The sequence below is a fragment of the Erinaceus europaeus genome, chromosome 16, assembly GCF_950295315.1.
Source record: "Erinaceus europaeus chromosome 16, mEriEur2.1, whole genome shotgun sequence".
In the NCBI taxonomy this organism is placed as follows: Eukaryota; Metazoa; Chordata; class Mammalia; order Eulipotyphla; family Erinaceidae; genus Erinaceus; species Erinaceus europaeus.
Genome location: NC_080177.1, coordinates 4,285,652 through 4,306,166, shown reverse-complemented (window position 1 = coordinate 4,306,166; position 20,515 = coordinate 4,285,652). Strand labels below are relative to the sequence as shown.

At 44.9% G+C, this 20,515-nt stretch overlaps 1 protein-coding gene across 2 annotated transcripts in view; it reads left to right on the top strand.

The window, feature by feature from the left end:
* Positions 1-1,592: 1,592 nt before the first annotated feature.
* TRIP4 (thyroid hormone receptor interactor 4) overlaps positions 1,593-20,515 on the top strand; it is a 62,778-nt gene continuing 43,855 nt past the window's right edge. For both annotated transcript variants that reach the window (XR_009545258.1, XM_007532346.3), the window contains exons 1-6: positions 1,593-1,745; positions 6,404-6,573; positions 9,296-9,429; positions 11,941-12,150; positions 13,768-13,846; positions 19,968-20,097. Coding sequence is in view for 1 of the 2 variants with exons in the window: in XM_007532346.3 (XP_007532408.1) it covers positions 1,645-1,745; positions 6,404-6,573; positions 9,296-9,429; positions 11,941-12,150; positions 13,768-13,846; positions 19,968-20,097 (824 nt within the window). In the remaining variant the exon portion in view is untranslated. The remainder of the gene's footprint in view (positions 1,746-6,403; positions 6,574-9,295; positions 9,430-11,940; positions 12,151-13,767; positions 13,847-19,967; positions 20,098-20,515) is intronic.

The following is a 20,515-nucleotide window of genomic DNA, read 5'->3' as shown; positions in this document are numbered from 1 at the left end:
AGAATATTGCCTCCCCAGACAATAACCTGGGTCCTCCTACAGATTAGATGTCAGGTGCAGGCAAAAACTAGTATAGCCATGGGCCCCTTGCAATATACCTAAAATAGACCTCCTAGCTTTTTCCAAAACAGAGACCCCAATCTGCAACTGCCTGCATTTTTAGTTAAGCCCTGGAGTCTAAGGTTACAGACCGACTCAGATCAGAAAAACCCACAGGCCCTAGGGTGTGTCTTTGTCATCCATTCCCTCTTAAGTCACCTTTCTTAATTGTGCATTGTTTTCTTCCATTAAAGTAACTTCTAGAGTGGGGTAAATAGCATAATGATTATGCAAAGAGACTCTCACACCTGAGGCTGCAAAATCCCAGGTTCAATCCCCTACATCACCATAAACCAGAGTTGAGCAGTGCTCTGGTAAATAAACCTTTTCTTAAAAAAAAAAAAAAGTAACTTCTACAAAGATCTGAATTAGTTGATTTGAACTCATATTCCAGGCCCCTATAGTAATTATTGATAGGACTTCAGAGAGAACTTGTGGGTCTTTTCTCCTAGTCCACACACCAAATAAATTGCTAGACTGGATTATTAAAAAAAGTTTTTTTTTTAATTATCTTTATTTATTTGGTAGAGACTGGCAGAAATCAAGAGGGAAGGGGGTAAGAGACAGAGAGACACATGCAACACTGCTTCACCACTCGTAAAGTTTTCCCCCTGCGGGTGGGGGCCGGGGGCTTAACCCATGTTCTTGTGCACTATAACATGTGCATTCAACCAGGTGAGCCACCACCCGGACCCTGCTAGACAGGATTATTAAAGAGGACAGCAGGGGCGCCCCCTGTTGAACACACACATTACTATGTGCAAAGACCTGGGTTCTAGCCCTGGCTGCCTGGCAGGGGGGAAGTCTCACAAGTGATAATGTAGGTCTTCTTTCTTTCTGCAGCTGTCTATCCCTCCCTGTCTCCCCCATCTCAATTTCTCACTATGCTATCAAATAAAATGGGGAGGGGGAGAAATGTCCATCAGAAGTAGCAGATTTTCAGTGCCCAAGAGATAACCCTAGAGGCAAAAACAAACATACAAATAAATAAATAAGACTTAATATAATTTTGAATTTTGTAGACAGGCTATGCAAGGAGACTCATGCCAGAGGCTCCTAAGTCCCAGGTTCAGTCCCCTGCATCACCATAAACCAGAGCTGAGTAGCGTTGCTATAAATTCAGAAAACAAAAAAAACCAGAAAACCAGATCCCTGCTTAACTATGGTTTATGGTGGTGCTGAGGATTGAACCTGGGATCTCAGCGTCTCAGGCGGTAAAGTTTATTCATTTATTTGCATAACCCATTGTTCTATCCCTCCTCCCCTCCTTCCCTTCTGCCTTCCTCCCTCCCTCTCTTCTAGGATAAGAGGGGTACATTTCCGCACAATTCCCACCTGAGAAGAGGGAAGATGCCCTGGCAGTTCCCCTCTGGGCGGAGTCCCGAGACCCAGAAGCCTGAAGGGGGCGGGGCCTGATATGGGGGCGGGGCGACCGGGGCGGAGTCGGCGGGCGGAACCCGGGCAGCGAGGTCGTTGTTGCCGAGGGGAACTGGTCCGGAAACGGACACGGGGCTCTTGCGGCCCAGCTGCTTCCGGCTGGGGAAAATGGCGGCGGCCGGGGCGGCGTCGCGGGAGCTGCTGGTGGACTGGTGCACTCAGCAGTTGCGCAAAACTTTCGCCCTGGACGTCAGCGAGGAGATCATGCAGTGAGTGCGGCGAGCTTGGGGGTCGAGGCGGGAAGGGTCTCCGGGATGGGCGTTCATGGAGCGGACGAAGGGAGCGGGGAGAAGTAGAAAAAGTTGCTGAGAGTCAAGAACTGTGATTGCAAAAAAAGCCTCTTCCGGGCTGTGGGCACCGGCTTTTGCTATTTGTCTCGGTTGTTTCCCATCGGGACCCACAGCCCGCACGGGATCTTCGTCTTCTTTCTGTTCCCTCAAGGGAAACACCAACTCCTTGAAAATTCGACCTGTGGGACCGTGCCGGGAGTTAGTTTCCTTTTAAATTCTGGGGCCAAGGGGCCAAGCTCCATTGTCTCTTCCCAGAGATTCTTTACTCAGAACATTCAGTGGGGCGGACTGGATCGTGCCATTAAGTTCTAAACCGGGAGACCCGGCCTCTGTTCCCTCTCGTCATTTACCAGTCGGAACTGTGGGCAACCGAATCCCCCCCCCCCCCCCCCGTCCCCTCTATATAAAATGTCCTCATCTGTATAAAATGAATACTTGTTTTTAACCTTTTATGATTCCCACCAAGTGGAGATGATTCCAATTTCTATAACAGATATTCGTTATGCTGCTACCTGACTGGTGGTCGGGAAACATGGTTGACATGATTGAATTCTACTTAGTCAATGGGCATTTAAAAAATATTTTCTTTAAATGCCATCTTTCTTTATTTTAAAATATTTGCTTATTTCCTTTTGTTGCCCTTGTTTTATTGTCGTAGTTATTATTGTTGTCGTCGTTGTTGGATAGGTCAGAGACAAATAGAGAGAGGAGGGGAAGACAGAGGGGGAGAGAAAGACAGACACCTGCAGACCTGCTTCACCACTTGTGAAGTGACTCCCTTGTAGGTGGGGAGCCGGGGGCTCGAACCCGGATCCTTAACGTCGGTCCTTGCGCTTTGCACCACCTGCGCTTAACCCGCTGCGCTACCGCCCGACTCCCACCATTTTTATTTTTTATTTATTTACGTATTATTGGATAGAGACCATGAAATTGAGAGGAGATGGGGAGGTTGAGAGGTAGAGAGAGACACCTGCAGCCCAGCCTCACGACTCGTGAAGCTTTCCCCCTGCAGGTGGGGAACAGGGACTTGAAGCTGGGTCCTTGCGCACCGCACTGTAATGTGAGCGCATAAGCAGGTGTGCCACCACCCAGCGCCCAAGTTGGTGAGTTTTGAGGTGGGGAGAATAGCGGCATGGGCCCAGCCCACCAGCAGCACATCCTACGCTTAAGATTTGGGAAGGTGGGTGGGGAAATCGCCTAGTGGTTTCTCAGAAGACTCACGCCTGTGGAAGTCACAGGTTGTCTCTGACAACACCATAAACCAGATTATAGCAGTGCTGTGTTTAGAGAGTGAGAGAGAGAGAAGGTTTAACAGAAGGGATAATGTAAATCTGAGAAAGGATAGCTAATTTGAGGGTATAGCATTCAGTGGGAGAGAAAAGTTACAAAAATTAAACTTGATAAAGTATCTGAAAATATTTCTTGATTTCCTTCCTTGTTAATGATTTTTGGTGAAGTGGGGGATTGAACCTGGGACTTTGGAGTGTCAAGCATGAAAGTTTCTTTGCATAACCATTATGCTACCCACCCACCCCTTGTTAATGAGATTTAAACTTAAATTGCAATTCTAAGACTTTGCATGTGGTGAAGCAGTGCTGCAGATATCTCCTGGTCTATTTCCCCCCTTCTCTCAATTTCTTTCTGCCATATCAAATAAAAGAACAAAGGAAAAATGGCTGCCTGGTGTGGTGGATTCTTGGTACAGCCACTGAGCTCCAGCATTGACCTTAGTGACAATTAAACAGTGAAAGTAATAATGTGGTCCAGGAAGTGGTGCAATGAAAAGCATTGGACCCTCAAGCATGAGGTCCTAATTTCAATCCCCAGCAGCACATGTACCAATCAGAGTGATGCCTGGTGTTTTTTTTTTTCTCTCTCTCCTATCTTTCTCATTAATAAATAAACAAAATCTTAAAACAAAACAAAACATTTTTTAAAAAATAAAATAAACTAGTTCACACTCTTGAAGGGAGAAAGTTGAAGCACTTAAGTATGGCTGAAGAACTGCTAACATTTTTTCACCAAGAATATGTTAATAAATTAGAGAAGAATGGTTCAAACTTAAAATAACCACCAAGACTACCTAAATAGTATTTTAATCACTTACTAGGTTTTTGCTAGATACTGTACAAAGGTTTGTTTAAGTCTGTGGGAAGTATTTGCGGTGTAGAGTTGTTGTCATGCCTTCCCTGGGGTTTGAGAATCACCAACGTGTGCTGTTGCCGTGTTGCTGGTATGTTCTTATCACTATTTCACCTCCTAGGCCAGTGGACTTATAATTTTTTTTTTTTTTTTTTTTTGCCTCCATGGTTATTGCTAGGGCATGGGGCCTGCACCATGAATCCACTGCTTCTGGAGGTTATTTTTTTTCGCTTTTGTTGCCCTTGTTGTTTATTGTCGTCATTGTTACTATTGCTGTTATTGATGTTATTGTTGTTGGATAGGACAGAGAGAAATAGAGAGGGGAGGGGAAGACAGAGGGGGAGAGAAAGATAAGACACCTGCAGACCTGCTTCACTGCCTGTGAAGCAACCCCCCTGCAGGTGGGGAGCCGGGGGCTCCAGCGGGGATCCTTTTGCCCGTCCTTGCGCTTTGTGCCATGTGCGCTTAACCTGCTACGCTATTGTCCAGCCCCCGGACTTATAATTTTTTTAAAATATATTTTTTAAAGATTTTATTTATTTATGAGAAAGATAGGAGGAGAGAGAAAGAACCAGACATCACTCTGGCACATGTGCTGCATGAGATCGAACTTGGGACCTCATGCTTCAGAGTGCAAAGCTTAATCACTGCGCCACCTCCCGGACCAGCGGACTTATAATTTTTAAGAATGTTAAATAAATAACTGATTAGATTGTAGTTATTAGTATACAGTATAGTAGTGTAGTAGAGTATAGGGATAAAAAAACTTTAGATTTTATAATTTAGAGATTAATTAGTTCTCCCTAATACAGTGACTGTAAAATAAAAATATAGGAAGGATTCTTATTTTAAGGATAATCCCACAAGCCTAACTTGTAAACAGTGATTCAATTCTAAAATTAGAACAACGTGTGGGGGGGGGGTCGGGTGACAGTACAGACGGTTAAGCGCAGGTGGCGCAAAGCGCAAGGAACCTGTGTAAGGATCCCGGTTTGAGCCTCCGGCTCCCCACCTGCCGGGGGGTCGCTTCACAAGTGGTGAAGCCCGTCTGCAGGTGTCTATCTTTCTCTCCCCTCTCTGTCTTTACCTCCTCTCTCTATTTCTCTCTTTCCTACCCAACAACAGTAACAATAACAACAACAAGGGCTACAAAAATGGGAAAAATGGTCCCTAGGAGCAGTGGATTCACAGTGCAGGCATGGAGCCTCATCAATAACCCTGGAGGCAAAAAAGAAAAAAGAAAGGGGGTCAGGCGGTGGCGCAGTGGGTTGGGTGCGTGTGGCGCAAAGCACAAGGACCAGCTTAAGGATCCCGGTTTGAGCCCCCGGCTCCCCACCTGCAGGGGCGTCGCTTCATAGGCAGTGAAGCAGGTCTGCATGTGTCTATCTTTCTCTCCCCCTCTGTCTTCCCCTCTCTCTCCATTTCTCTCTGTCCTATCCAACAATGAACAACATCAACAGTGGCAATAATAATAACCACAGCAAGGCTACAACAACAAGGGCAACAAAAGGGGGAAAAATGGCCTCCAGGAGCGATGGATTCATGGTGCAGGCACCGAGCCCAGCAATAACCATGGAGAAAAAAAAAAGAAAAAAAAACCAAGATAACAATATGAAGGGTAGATTATGAACTGCCGTAGCTTATGGTGTAGCCCTAATCAAGTTGATAGCTCTTGCATGGGGAATAGGGCTTGGCTCTAAGTAAAACACTCTTACAGAAAAATGAATGTTGTGGTCTGGGACGTGGCGCAGTGGAGTGGATAAAGCACTGGATTCACTGGAGTCATGAGGTCCTGAGTTCAGTCCCTGGTAGCAACGTGCCAGAATGATGTCTGGCTCTTTCTCTCCTCTTTTCTCATTAATAAATAAATAAAATCCTGGTCCAGGACGTGGCGCAGTGGATAAAGCACTGGATTCTCAATCATGAAGTCCTGAGTTCAGTCCCCGGCAGCACATGTACCAGAGTGATGTCTTGTTCTTTCTCTCTCTGCCTATCTTTTTCATAAATAAATTCTTTAATACATAAGTAAATAAATAAAATCTTAAAAATAAAAATCAATGTAATAGTCTGGTAGGTGGCTCAGTGGATAGGGTGTTGGACTCTCAAGCATGAGTTCCTGATTTCAGTACCAGGCAGCATATGTACCAGCGTGATGTCTGGTTCTCTCTCTCCTCCTAGCCCTCTCATGAATAAATGAAATTAAAAATATTTTTTAAAAAAGAAAAATGAGCGGAGGGTAATAACATAATGGTTATGCAAACAGACTCTCATGCCTGAGACCCCAGTGTCCCAGGTTCAATCCCCCGTACCACATAAGCCAGAACTGAACAGTGTTCTGGTAAAAAAAAAGAATGTTTTTTAGTTCTGTATCTCTTATGATTATTGAAAACTGTCAGCTGGCCTTGTTTCAACAGCTTTTGTCTTTGCTTCCTGAGGTATGTTTTATCGATTGAAAGTGCTGAAGAGATACGGGACTATGTTACTGACCTCCTTCAGGGAAACGAGGGCAAAAAAGGCCAGTTCATAGAAGAACTTATAGCTAAGTGGCAAAAGAATGATCAGGAGTCCATTTCTGATGCCCTGCAGCAGTCGTTCAAGAAAGATGGTAAGTCCACTTTGTGTGAAAAGCAAAGGTCGGGGTATTCCTGGTAAATTGGAGAGTTCATGGGACTGATGTTTTCTGTTCACGCTGTATTTCTACACAGTTAACTTAAGCAGAATCATTATATATACATTAAAATATTGATTGATTGTAATGAGTGAGATGCAGAGAGGGAGAGAGAGAGAGAGCAGAGAGTGTTACTTGGGATTGAAGCCAGGAGCTCAGGACCTCAGGTATAAAAGTCTTTGCAGAACCATTATGCTGCCTCCTGTATACATACTTTTAAAAATTATTATTGATTTAATAATGATTGACAAGATTCTAGGGTACGAGTGATACAAGTCCCACCACCAGAGTTCCGTATCCCATCCCCTCTATTGGAAGCTTCCCTATTTTTTATCCCTCTGGGAGCATGAACCCAGGGTCATCATGAAGTGCAGAAGGTGGGAGTTCTGACTTCTCTAATTGCTTCTTCGATGGACATGGGCACTGGCAGGTGGATCCATACCCTCAGCCTGTTTCTGTCTTTCCCTAGTGGGGCAGGGATCAGGGGAGGTGGGATTCTAGGACACATTGGTGAGGTCTGCCCAGGGAAGTCAGGTTGACGTTCATGGTAGCATCTGCAGTTCGGTGTTTTTTTTTTTTTGTTTGTTTGTTTTTTTAAGATTTTATTTATTTATTAGTGAGAAAGGTAGGAGAAGAGAGAGAAAGAACTAGACATCACTCTGGTACATGTGTTGTCGGGGATTGAACTCAGGACCTTATGCTTGACAGTCCAATGCTTTATCCACTGCACCACCTTCTGGACCACAGGTTTGTTTGTTTTTATTGCCTCCAGGGTTATCACTGGGCTCAGTGCCGGCCCAGTAGATCCACCATTCCCTGTGGCCATTTTCTTTCTTCCTTTCTTCCTTTTTTTTTTTTTTTCTTTATTTGACAGGACAGAGAGGAATTGAGAGGGAGTAGACATAGGGAGAGAGAAAGATAGACACCTACAAATTTGCTTCACTACTTGTGAAGCATGCCCCCTGTAGGTGGGGAACAGAGGCTTGAACCCAGGTCCTTGCATATGGTAGTGTGTACACTTAACCAGGTGCACCCCGCCCTGTATACATACTTTTAATTCACTTCTACTGACTCTGTAATGAAAATGGTTTTAGTTCAGACTTCAACTTAGCAAACATTATACAAATACCTATCTGTATATACATATTTTGCGTCAGAATAATTTGAAAAAAACTTTATTTTTTAAAGGCTTTAATTATTAATTTACTTTAAATGTATTTATTCCCTTTTGTTGCCCTTGATGTTTTATTGTTGTAGTTATTATTGTTGTTGTCATTATTGTATTGTTGTTATTTGATAGGACAGAGAAATGAGAAAGAAGGGGAAGACAGGGGGAGAGAAAGATAGACACCTGCAGACCTGCTTCACCGCCTGTGAAGTGACTCCCCTGCAGGTGGGGAGCCGGGGGCTCAAACCAGGATTCTTACACCAGTCCTTGTGGTTTGCGCCACGTGTGCTTAACCCACTGCACTACCGCTCAACTCCCAAAAAATTTTATTTCTATATTGGGGGATTAATGGTTTATAGTTGACAATAAAATACAGTAGTTTATACTTGCATAACATTTCCCAATTTTCCACATAACAATTCAGTCCCCACTAGGTCCTCCTCTGCTATCTTGTTCCAGGACCTGAACCCTACCCCACCACCCCAGAGTCTTTTACTTTGGTAGTACACCAATAATGTGAAAATTTATTAATGGGTAAGAGAAGCATCAGTTATGTGTCGAGTGAAAATAGATCTTGACTAACTTAAATGTGAATAACATTTTGAAGTAACTTGTTAACACAAAAGATGAGCACTAAAGTAAATCTGTTATATTACAGATTAAAAATAATTTACTTATTGGCTAGGGATAGAGAGAAATTGAGAGGGGAAAGGGAGAGAGAGAAAGAGACATCTGCAGCATTGTTTCATCACTCTTGACACTTTCCCCCCTGGAAAGTTGAACCTGGGTCCTTGTACAAAATATCAGATTTTAATAGAATTTCTATTTTGGTTTAAGATCTTTTTTTTTTAATATTTATTTTATTTATTTATTCCCTTTTTTTGCCCTTGTTGTTTTATTGTTGTAGTTATTATTGTTGTTGTCGTTGTTGGATAGGACAGAGAGAAATGGAGAGAGGAGGGGAAGACAGAGGAGGAGAGAAAGATAGACACCTGCAGACCTGCTTCACCGCCTGTGAAGCGACTCCCCTGCAGGTGGGGAGCCGGGGTTCGAACCGGGATCCTTATGCCGGCCCTTGTGCTTTGCGCCACCTGTGCTTAACCCACTGCGCTACAGCCCGACTCCCTAATATCTGTTTTTATGAGGGAGGGAGGGGAGAGAGGGAGAGTGGAAAGAGAGGGAGGGAATCCAGCACAGTACTTTGCAAATGCTGTGCAGTGGATTGAACTCAGGACCTCAGGCGTGCAAGTCCTGTACTCTCCTAGTGGAGCCACTTCATAGGCCACCTCCTATAACTTTGCACTCCTAGCCAGTAGTCTTATCATTGACAGCTGTCTTGAACAGGATTATTTAAGCTTCATTCGGATTGGTTTGTGATAACAATTGAAGACCCTGGTTGACTTTATATCTGCAGTCTAAATATTAAGTATCACTTCCTGTTTAGTAGCTACTTGTGCACATGGAGTAAAGCATTTTCCCCCTCTCTTGAAGAAAGTTTAGATGGACAGAAATCAGGAGACCAGCTAAAGAAGAGTCGGAGGAAAGGGAGAAACAGACAGGAAGTTCCTGCAGTTGTTGAACCGGATATAGCTGTAGAAGTCAAAACCCCTTTTGATTTGGCCAAGGTAAGTGCCTATAGAGTGAAACTCTGTGGGGGCCAGACTCTGGCGCAGTGGGTTAAGTGCACATGGCACGAAGCGCAAGGAAATGTAAGGGATCCCAGCTTGAGCCCCTGGTTCCCCACCTTCAGGGGGTCCACTTCACAGGTGGTAAGGCAGTCCTGCAGGTGTCTTTCTCTTCCCCTCTCTGACTTCCCCTCCTCTCTCCGTTTCTTTCTGTCCTATTCAACAACAACAGCTATAACAACAAAAACTAACAACAAGGGCAATAAAAATTACGAAAAATGGCCTCCAGGAGCAGTGTATTTGTACGTAGTGCAGGCACCAAACCCCAGCGATAACCCTGGAGGCAGAAAAAGAAAGAAAAGAAAAAGAAAAAAAGGAATGAAACTGTCTGTCTATATGGAAAAAAGAGCACACGACTGTTAGATTTTAGAGAGGTGGATTTACAAATTCATATACATTTATTTATTTATTTATTTATTTATGAGAAGTCTAGGAAGAGAGAGAAAGAACTGGACATCACTCTGGTACATGTACTGCCGGGGATTGAACTCAGGTCCTCATGCTTGAGAGTCTCATGCTTTATCCACTGTACCACCTCACGGACCACTCATCTCAGTTTTTAAAAAATATTCTATTTATTGAATAGAGACAGAGAGAATTGAGAAGGGTAGAGATAGAGAGAGAAAGAGAAAGGGGTCAGGTGGTGACACACCTGGTTGAGTGCATATGTTATAATGTGCAAGGATCCAGCTTCAAGCCTCTAGACCCCACCTGTGGGGCAGTGGTGAAGCAGGTCTCTCTGTCTCTTTTCTCTGTCTGCCCAACCCCTCTTGATATCTGGCTGTCTCTTTCAAATATATAAAGATGGTAAAATAAAGTAAAATAATAAGTGAGGGAGAGAGACCTGTTGGACTATGTGAAAGCTTGGTAGAGCTTAGGGGAGCTCTCTCATCCTTGTGATGGAGGTCTGGAAAGACACCCCACTTGTTAGACTCTCCCTTCTAGGGATGGAGCTAAGAGGGTAATGCTTTCCGTGACTCAGTTTCCCCTTGTTAGTCTCTCAGAGCCTCACAAAAGCCTGCATCTTCTCACAGTTCACTCCCCTGCTAGCAGACCAAATGACGGCCTGCTTGTAAGTTCACTATATTCACCCAGAGTTCACCATCCTTTCATCCTCTGATCACACACATAAGCATACTCCATCACAAGCCTTGCCAGCACCCTGGCAGTGAGACCCCCACACCTATTTCTTGGTCTTTGATTTCTATGATTTACAACAAGCCTGTCCTTCTCTGCTTTATCTCACCCTACTGGTTTAACCACTATGTTTTTCTTAATTCCTTTAGATGATTAACATGCCTTGCATCATGGAAACTACTTGTTTTGACCTTTCTGTATCTCATCAATTCTTGTCATTCCTACCCCTCCCCACCATAGGGGTAGCTGACCTTTAAGAAACCTGTAATTTCTGACATATTTGAAAAATATCCTTTGTTCTGTTTGCTATAAAACCTGTGCTTACCCCAAATAAAGTAGAGGTTCATACCTGAACCTCTCCTGGCGCTTCTTTCTGTATCACACAGTCACTAGAACTGGTGACGAGAGGGCCAGCAGCTTATCTCGGGTTGAGAGGCCACCCACATGAGCGCCAGCAGAGATCTGCAACAGTACGTCACCACTTGTGAAGTTTTCCCCTGCAGGTGGGGACTGGAGCCTTGAACCCGGGTCCTTGCACAGTCTAATATGTACATGCAAAAAGGTGCACCACCCACCGCCTGGCTCCAGATGCCCCCTCCAAAATAATACAGTGCTAAGCTCTGGCTTCTGGTGGTACTGGGGTTTGAACCTGGAACTTTGGTGCCTCAGACATGAAGGTCTCCCTGCATAGCCACTATGCTATGTAACCAGTCTTAGAATGCCAGTTTTTCAACAGATGTGTGAATTTTGTTAAGAGAAAATGATAATGATGAATTTCCTTATTTTTTTTTCTGCAGTGGTGGGGAATTAGGCCTTCACACATATATGATGCTGCTGAGAGACTTCTTGAGCCCTGCATTCCCTTTCCTTCTTCCTTCCCTTCCTCCATCCTCTCTTCCTTCTCTCCTTCCCCAGGGTTATTTCTGGAGCCCTGTGCCTGCACAATGAATCCAGCACTAATAGCAGCCATTTACTCTCTTTCCCTCCCTTTTGCTTTCTTTATGCTTAGATGTGTTTTTTAAATAACCACTATGCTTACATTTCACCAGCTGTACTAGCCAAAGGCTTTTATAGCAAAATGAATGAATACAAAGTAATTCTGTTTTTCTAGAGCATGACTGTTCTTCAAACCCTTGACCCTCACTAATTTGCATTTATCCTGCTCTCCCCTGCCATCTCCCATGGTTCCTGAGCAATGCACACATAGTTGTTGAACAGAACTGAGGCCTCCTCACCCCCTTTAAAAAATTTTTCTCTTGACTTTTCGTTGTGATTCATGACTTCTTGCCATTTCTTGTATCTTTGTGTAACCAGGCACAGGAGAACAACAACTTAAAGAAGAAGACAAAGTTTGTGAGTTTGTACACAAAGGAAGGGCAGGACAGACTCGCGGTCCTGATCCCCGGCCGCCATCCTTGTGACTGCCTGGGCCAGAAGCACAAGCTCATCTGTAACTGCCTGGTGTGTGGCCGCATCGTCTGCGAGCAGGAGGGCTCTGGGCCCTGCTTGTTCTGTGGCTCCCTGGTAACTTGCTTCTTTTCTCTTCTTTCCTTTCCTTTTCTTTTCTTTTTTTTCTTTCTTTCTTTTTTTTTAAGCATTTTTATTTATTTTAAATGTTTTCCCTCTTTTTTGTTAATTTTTAAAAATTTATTCCTTTTTGTTGCCCTTGTTGTTTTATTGTTGTAGTTATTATTGATGTTGTCAGAGAGGAGGGGAAGACAGAGGGGGAGAGAAAGATAGACACCTGCAGACCTGCTTCACCGATTGTGAAGCAACTCCTCTGCAAGTGGGGAGCCAGGGGCTCAAACTGGGATCCTTACACCAGTCCTTGCACTTTGCGCCATATGCGCTTAACCCACTGCGCTACTCCCCGACTCCCAGGAATGTTTTTAAATCATCTTTTCTTAGCTCTCTTTTCACAGTTGTAGTGATCTGTAATAAACAACTTTTCATTTGTTTGACATTGTGATTTTAACTAGGTGGTTTTTGAAGGCAAAGAAAAAGTATGTTTAGTATAAAAATGAGACTAGATGGGGCCAGGTGGTGGTGCACCTGGTTGAGTGCACACGTAAAAAGTTCAAGGGCCCTGGGTTCAAGCTCCCAGCCCCCACCTGCAGGAGGGAAGCTTCACAAGTGGTGAAGCAGGGCTGCAGGTGTCTCTCTCCCTATCTCCCCCTTCTCAATTTCAGGCTATCTATCCGATAAATAAATAGAGAAAAAAAAAAGAGGGAGAGACTAGTTATAGGACTGAGAAGTTGCATGTTGTGTAAAGTATTGATCTCTTAAGTCTGAGCTTCCAAGTTTGATCCCTGGCATCCAGTGTGTCAAATTTATACTCTCCCTCTTTCATTAAAATTAAAAAAAACTGGGGGTTGGGCGGTGGCGCAGTGGGTTAAGTGTATGTGGCGCAAAGCGCAGCGTCCGGTTCGAGCCCCTGGCTCCCCACCTGCAGGGGAGTCGCTTCACAGGCGGTGAAGCAGGTCTGCAGGTGTCTATCTTTCTCTCCCCCTCTCTGTCTTCCCCTCCTCTCTCCATTTCTCTCTGTCCTATCTAACAACGACAACATCAATAATAACTACAACAATAAAACAACAAGGGCAACAAAAGGGAAAAAAAAAACTAGACTAGATTTTGCAAGGGAGCAGTGTAATTTTATTTATTTATTTATTGGATAGAGACATCCAGAAATCAAGAGGGAAGTAGAAAGGGAGAGAGAGACAGAGACAGAGACACCTGCAGCCCTGCTTCACCACTTGAAAAGCTTTCCTCCTGCAGGTGCAGACTGGGGGCTTGAACCTAGGTCCTTGTGCATTGTAACATGTGCTTTTGACTGGGTGTGCCACCACCAGGCCCCAAGCAATTTTCTTTTTAGACATATTTTTAATTTTTAAAAATCTTTAAGCTTTTTTTGTAAAAAGGAAACACTGACTAAAGCATAGGCTAAAAGAGGTACAGCTCCACACCATCCCCCACCACCAGAACTCCGTACCCCATCCCCTCCCCTGATAGCTTTCCTATTCTTTAACCCTCTGGAGTATGGACCCAGGGTCATTGTGGGGTGTAAATGGTGGAAGGTATGGCTTCTGTAATTGCTTTCCCGCTGAACATGGGTGTTGACAGGTCTTCCTCACTGCCTTATAGGTCTGTACGCGGGAGGAACAGGATATTTTACAGCGTGATTCAAACAAGAGCCAGAAGCTGCTGAAGAAGCTCCTGTCAGGTAGGCGGCACCGTCTGATGTGCCAGGGTGCTGGGTTCTCCAGTGCTGTAGTGTGTGGCTTACTCACTCATTCAACGGTCACGTGTTTATTTTGAAATTTATTATGAAAACTACGTAAAATTAAGCAGGAAAAAAAAGTATTTAATTTTAACCCCGATAATAAAATTTGCATTGTTGAGACCAGACCTGTGAATAATAAGAAGCTTGACTTAGGCGAGTGCTGGGCTAGTTTCTCCAGAGAGAGAGACGAGGAACTTGTGGCGGTGTGGTAATGCAATTCTTAATTAATGCGGACGCCCCAGAGTCTGTTGTGAGCATAGCGGGTTTAGGCCACATGGAGCTAGCAAAATGGCCGCCTCCCGCTATGCAGGCCAGCCCTTCTCCAGGTCTTCTCCAGGTCAGGACATGGAAGAGAAAGGAAGAGAGAGCGGAAACAGGAGTGGCTTTTATAGGAGAATTCTGGAAGTGGCAAGTCGGGATGGAATTGGCTAGGAAAGGGGGTGGAGAAAACAAGGCACTCTGGGAAGGTAGCAAGCTTCTGTAGCAATGGTCGCTATAGTTTTTTAGCTCTTGGGAATGGGCGATACCCTGGGGGTAATGTGGTGGCGGAGGAGTCATTTTTAAAACAAGGCAGAAGACTGATATGTAAATAATAATACTCGCATGGAAATATGGTGGTTTGTGGGTCCTGCCTAACTCAACCACATCTGTACATTATCCCAACAGGCAAGAGAGCAAATGGGGTTGAAGGGACAGGGCTTTCTCATTAAGTCCTAGGGTTGGGAGGAGGGTAATTCAAAATTACCACTGGTTTGGGCTGTGAACTTAACTCAGTGGTACAGCACGTGCCACATGTGTAAAGAGACTAAGAGACTCTGGGTTCAAATCTTGGCGTGAGTGCACAGATGAACACACACACACACACACACACACACACACACAGACACAAAGCAGCGAGAGACAATGTAGTAATTGCTGCAGAATACATCCACCCATAAAATCCGTGCATGGAAGGCTGAAGAATTAGGAATTTGGTGCTGGGGAGATAGCATAATGGTTCTGCAAAAGCCTCACACTGAATTGTCTGTAGTTTCAGGCTTAGTCTCCAGCACCACCTAAGCCAGAGCTGAGTTGTGCTGTGGTCTCCTCTGTATCTCTCTCATTTAAATAGGTAAAATACATTTTTTAAAAAATATTTATTTCTTCCCTTTTGTTGCCCTTGTTGTTTTATTGTTGTAGTTATTATTGTTGTTGTTGGATAGGACAGAGAGAAATGGAGAGAGGAGGGGAAGACAGAGAAGGGGAGAGAAAGACAGACACCTGCAGGCCTGCTTCACCGCCTGTGAAGTGACTCCCCTGCAGGTAGAAAGCCGGGGGCACGAACTGGGATCCTCACGCTGGTCCTTGCGCTTTGCGCCATGTGCGCTTAACCCGCTGCGCTACCGCCCGACCCCAGGTATCTTTCTTTTCCCCTTCTCTCAGTTTCTCTTTGCCCTAATTTTAAAAAAAGGAAAACTGGCCCCCAGTAGTGCTAGATTCATAGTGCAGTTGCCAGAGCTCCTGTGATAACCCCTGTTAAAAAAAAAAAGAAAGAAAGAAAGAAAGAAAGAAAGAAAGAAAGAAAGAAAGAAAGAAAAAAGCTGGGTGGCAGTGGTGGTGGTGGTGCCTCACCTGATTCAGGTTGAGCACACATGTTCACATGTTGCGCATGTGAGAACCCAGGTTCAGGCATGGTTCCCACCTGCAAGTGTGAGTTTCACAAGTGGCGAAGCGGTAATTCAGTTACCTCTCCCTCTGCCTTCCTTTACCCTCTCAATTTCCCTCTGTCCTATCAGAAAGAAAGAAAGAAAGATCCTGTATTAGTGGCCCAAGAGGTGGTACATGGTAGAGCACAAGACTTGGAAACATGGGGTCCCGGTGTAGCCCCCCCCTTTTATTTCAGCAGAGCACTGTTCAGCTCTGGCTTCTTCTTCTAGCTTTGCCCTTCTTCCGTAGCCAGTCAACAGCGTCAGGTTGAGCCTGATGTAAAGTTTCGAGCCCTCCTTTGAATCTGGAGAGGTGGCAGTCGTTGACTATGTGGGTCATAGTCTGTCTGGAGCCGCAGGGGCAGTTCGGGTTGTCTCTGGCTCCCCAGCGATGGAACATAGCGGCGCACCGGCCATGGCCTGTTCAATAGCGATTGAGGAGGGCCCAATCATAACGTGCTAGGTCAAAGCCGGGTTGACGCTCGCAGGGGTCTGTGATGAGGTGTTTGTTCTTGACCTCAGCTGACTGCCAACTCTGTTTCCAAGAGTCTGGAACAGAGAAGTTCAGTGTAGGCGTAGGGGACCAGATTGGGTGACGAGACGTCAAGCGTTGGACAGGGTGGGCGAAGATACCCGCGTATATTGGCCGGTCCGGTCGAGCGTAGATGTGGGAAATGAACTCAGATGATGCCGCATCCCGACGAATATCTGGCGGGGCGATGTTGCTAAGAACTGGCAGCCATGGAACCGGGGTGGAACGGATGGTTCCAGAAATTATCCTCATGGAGGAATATAATTTGGAATCGACCAAGTGGACATGGGGGCTACGGAACCATACTGGGGCACAGTATTCTGCAGTGGAATAGCATAATGCCAGAGAGGATGATCGTAGTGTGGAAGCGCTCGCGCCCCATGAGGAGCTGGCCAGTCTTGCAATGATGTTATTCCTCGCGCCCACCTTTGCTGCAGTTTTTATGAGCTGTTCGTGAAATGACAGGGTGTGATCGAGAGTAACGCCAAGATAGACTGGCTGGGCTTCATGCCGGATTCTCGTATCGCCAAGCTGCACATTAAGCTCACGTGAGGCCGAGGCATGGTGTAGGTGGAAAACAGATGATACCGTTTTTGCAGTGCTAGGGATTAGTCGCCATTTTTTTACAGTAATCAGATATCAGAGACATGTCTTTGGTGAGTGTTTCCTCAAGGATGTCGAACTTGGATGCCTGAGTTGCACAGCAGATGTCATCGGCGTAGATGAACTTCCTTGAAGAAGTTTCTGGAAGGTCATTGATGTAAATATCAAATAGCGTAGGAGCCAGAATAGAGCCCTGGGGGAGGCCACTTGAGACAAGTCTCCATCTGCTAGACTTGTCACCCAGATGCACCCGGAATCTTCTGTTTTGGAGAAGAAACGATATAGTGTTGGCCACCCATGGAGGCAGGCATCTTGAGATCTTGACTAGGAGACCACGATGCCAGACCGTCATAGGCTGCTGTGAGATCAACAAAGACAGTACCTGTCTTTAAATTCTTCTGGAATCCATTTTCAATGTAAGTTGAGAGGGCCAGGACTTGTTCGCAGGTAGATCTTCCTGGGCGGAAACCCGCTTGGGCGGGTGATAGGAATTTCTCTGTAAGAGGAGAAATTCGTGACAGAAGCAGCTTATGGTAGTACAAAGGATTGAACCTGGGCCTTTGGAGCCTCAGGCATGAGAGTCTCTTTGCATAACCATTATGCAGTCTACCCCCACCCTAATTCCCTCTCTCTTATTAATCCATTTTTGAAAAGATTCTGAATTAGATCCCAGAGCAGAAATAGAGTGGTATTAGAAAAAAAATTTTGAAATTCAGTAAATCTTTTATTTAGTTAATTGTCTTGTGCTATCGCTGACTTCAGTTTAAACCCTTGCATTGTAGGCCTGGGGAAATAGCTTGTTAGAAAATATATTTTTGTAAACTTTATTTTCCCTTTATGTTACCCTTTTTTTTTATTGTTGTCGTAGTTATTGTTGTTATTGATGTCATCGTTATTGGATAGCACAGAGAGAAATGGAGAGAGGAGGGGAATACGGGGAGAGAAAGACACCTGGAAGTTGGGCGGTAGCACAGTGGGTTAAGTGCAGGTGGTGCAAAGCACAAGGACCTGCATTAAGGATCCCGGTTCCAGCCCACAGCTCCCCAACTGCAGGGGAGTCGTTTCACAATCGGTGAAGCAGATCTGCAGGTGTCTGTCTTTCTCTCCTCCTCTCTGTCTTCCCCTCCTTTCTCCATTTTTCTTTGTCCTATCCAATAGCGATGGGGACATCAACAACAACAATAATTACAACAATAAAAAGTAAAAAAAAAAAAGCTACGCATCAAAAGGGTATAAATACATATTTTAAAAAATTTAAAAAGAAAAAAGAAAAAATGAGGAGTCGGGCGGTAGCACAGCGCATTAGGCACAGGTGATGCAAAGTGCAAGGATCCGGGTTCGAGTCCTGGCTCCCCACCTGCAGGGGAGTTGCTTCCCAAGTGGTGAAGCAGGTCTGCAGGTGTCTATCTTTCTCTCCCCCGTCTTTCCCTCCTCTATCCATTTCTTTCGTCTCCAACAACAACGACATCAATAATAACTACAAAAATAAAACAACCAGGGCAACAAAAGGGAATAAATAAATAAATAAATATTTGAAAAAAAAAGAAAATGAATTTTTTGAACTTTATTTTCCTCTTTTGTTGCCTCTTTTTTTAATTGTTGTTCTAGTTTTATTGATGTCGTTGTTAGATAGGACAGAGAAATGGAGAGAGGAGGGAAAGAGAGAGATGGAGAGAAAGACAGACACCTGGAAGTCTGGTGATAGTGCAGCCGGTTAATAGCAGGTGGTGCAAAGCACAAGGACTGGTATGAGGATTTTAGTTCGAGCCCCTGGCTCCTCACCTGCAGGGGAGTCACTTCAGAAGCGGTGAAGCAAGTCTGCAGGTGTCTGTCTTTCTCTGCCCTTCTCTGTCTTGCCCTCCTCTCTCCATTTCTCGCTGTCTTATCTAACAACGACAACATCAGTAACAACAACAATAATAATTACAACAATAAAAAACAACCAGGGCAACAAAAGACACCTGTAGACCTGCTTCACCGCCTGTGAAGCGACTCCTCTGCAGGTGGGGAGCCGGGGGCTCGAAATGGGATCCTTATGCCAGTCCTTGTGCTTTGTACCACAGGCACTTAACCCGCTGTGCTACCGCCCGACTACCTAGAAAATGAATGTGCATGCCTGAGGCCTTAGAGGTCGCAGTGCCAACCTATGCCACTACCTTATACCGCAGTTGAGCAGTGCTCTGGTCTTCTCTTTCACCATTTTAATACATAAATAAAAGGAGATTTTACTACGGTTATCTAATTTTTTAAAAAAAATATGTATTTATATTTACTTATTCATTTTCATTTTTGTTGCCCTTGTTGTTCTCATTGTTGTAGTTATTATTGTCATTGTTATTGACGTCGTCGTTGTTGGATAGGACAGAGAGAAATGGAGAGAGGATGAGAGCCAGAGAGGGGGAGAGAAAGACAGACACCTGCAGACCTGCTTCACCCTTGGGAAGCGACTCCCTGCAGATGGGGAGCCGGGGGCTCGAACTGGGATCCTTCCGCCGGTCCTTGTGCTTTGCGCCACCTGCGCTTAAGCATTGTGCTACCGCCCAACTCCCGGTTATCTAATTTTTAAAAAGTTCTTTAGCAGGCATTTTAAGAAAAGATCTAAGTTCTATGAGCGAGGAATAGCACCGCTCAGTTCTGGTATGTGAGTGGTCAGAATAGCCTGTATCCTCCAGGGCCTTAGACATGTCAGTCCTGTAGTCTGACGCTCAGCTACCTTTGTGGCCTAAGTGGCATTTTTTTTCTTCCCTTTCGTTGCCCTTTTTTTTTTATTATTGTTGTTGTAGTTATTGATATTGTCATTGTTAGGACAGAGAGAAATGGAGAGAGGAGGGGAAGACAGAGGGGGAGAGAAAGACAGACACCTGCAGACCTGCTCCACTGCCTGTGAAGTGACCCCCTGCAGGTGAGGAGCCGGGGCCTCGAACCGGAATCCTTAGGCCATGTGTACTTAACCCGCTGAGCTACCACCCCAGCTACCACCCAACTCCCCCCCCTTTTTTTTTTTTAACATTCATTTGTCTATTAGGAAAGGAGAGGGAACCCTGTGTTATATGCAATGCCAGGATTCAATCTTAGGATGCCATGCTTGCAAGCACAGCACTGTGCTGTGCCACCCTGGGCCACTTGCTTGTCTTCCATTGACATGAATGCCATCAGTACCCTGATAAGAGCCTGATGCTCACATCTCTGATACTAACTGCACTGAAGGATGATAGCACATGATTTCCTCATTGAATTTCAGGGGCAGAGACTTCTGCAAAGGTGGACATTCCTACCAAAGGTCTGCTTCCTTGTCAAGAACTGCGAATTAAGTCTGGTCTGGAGAAGGCTATCAAGCATAAAGACAAACTGTTAGAGTTTGACAGAACCAGGTATGATATGGTTAGTGAAACTTGCTGGCGCACCTAGTTGAGCGCACAAGGACGCAGGCTCAAGCCCCTGGTCCTGACCTGCAGTGGGGAAGCTTCATGAGTGGTGAAGCAGGGCTGCAGGGGTCTCTCTCTCTTTTCGCTTCCCCTTGTTTCTGTGCCAAAGAAAGAAAGGAAGGAAGAAAGAGAGAAAGAGAGGGACAAAGAGAAAGAAAGAAAGGAAGAAAGAAAGGAAGGAAGAAAGAGAGAAAGAGAGGGACAAAGAGAAAGAAAGAAAGGAAGAAAGAAAGAAAGGAAGGAAGAAAGAGAGAAAGAGAGGGACAAAGAGAAAGAAAGAAAGGAAGAAAGAAAGGAAGGAAGAAAGAGAGAAAGAGAGGGACAAAGAGAAAGAAAGAAAGGAAGAAAGAAAGAAAGGAAGGAA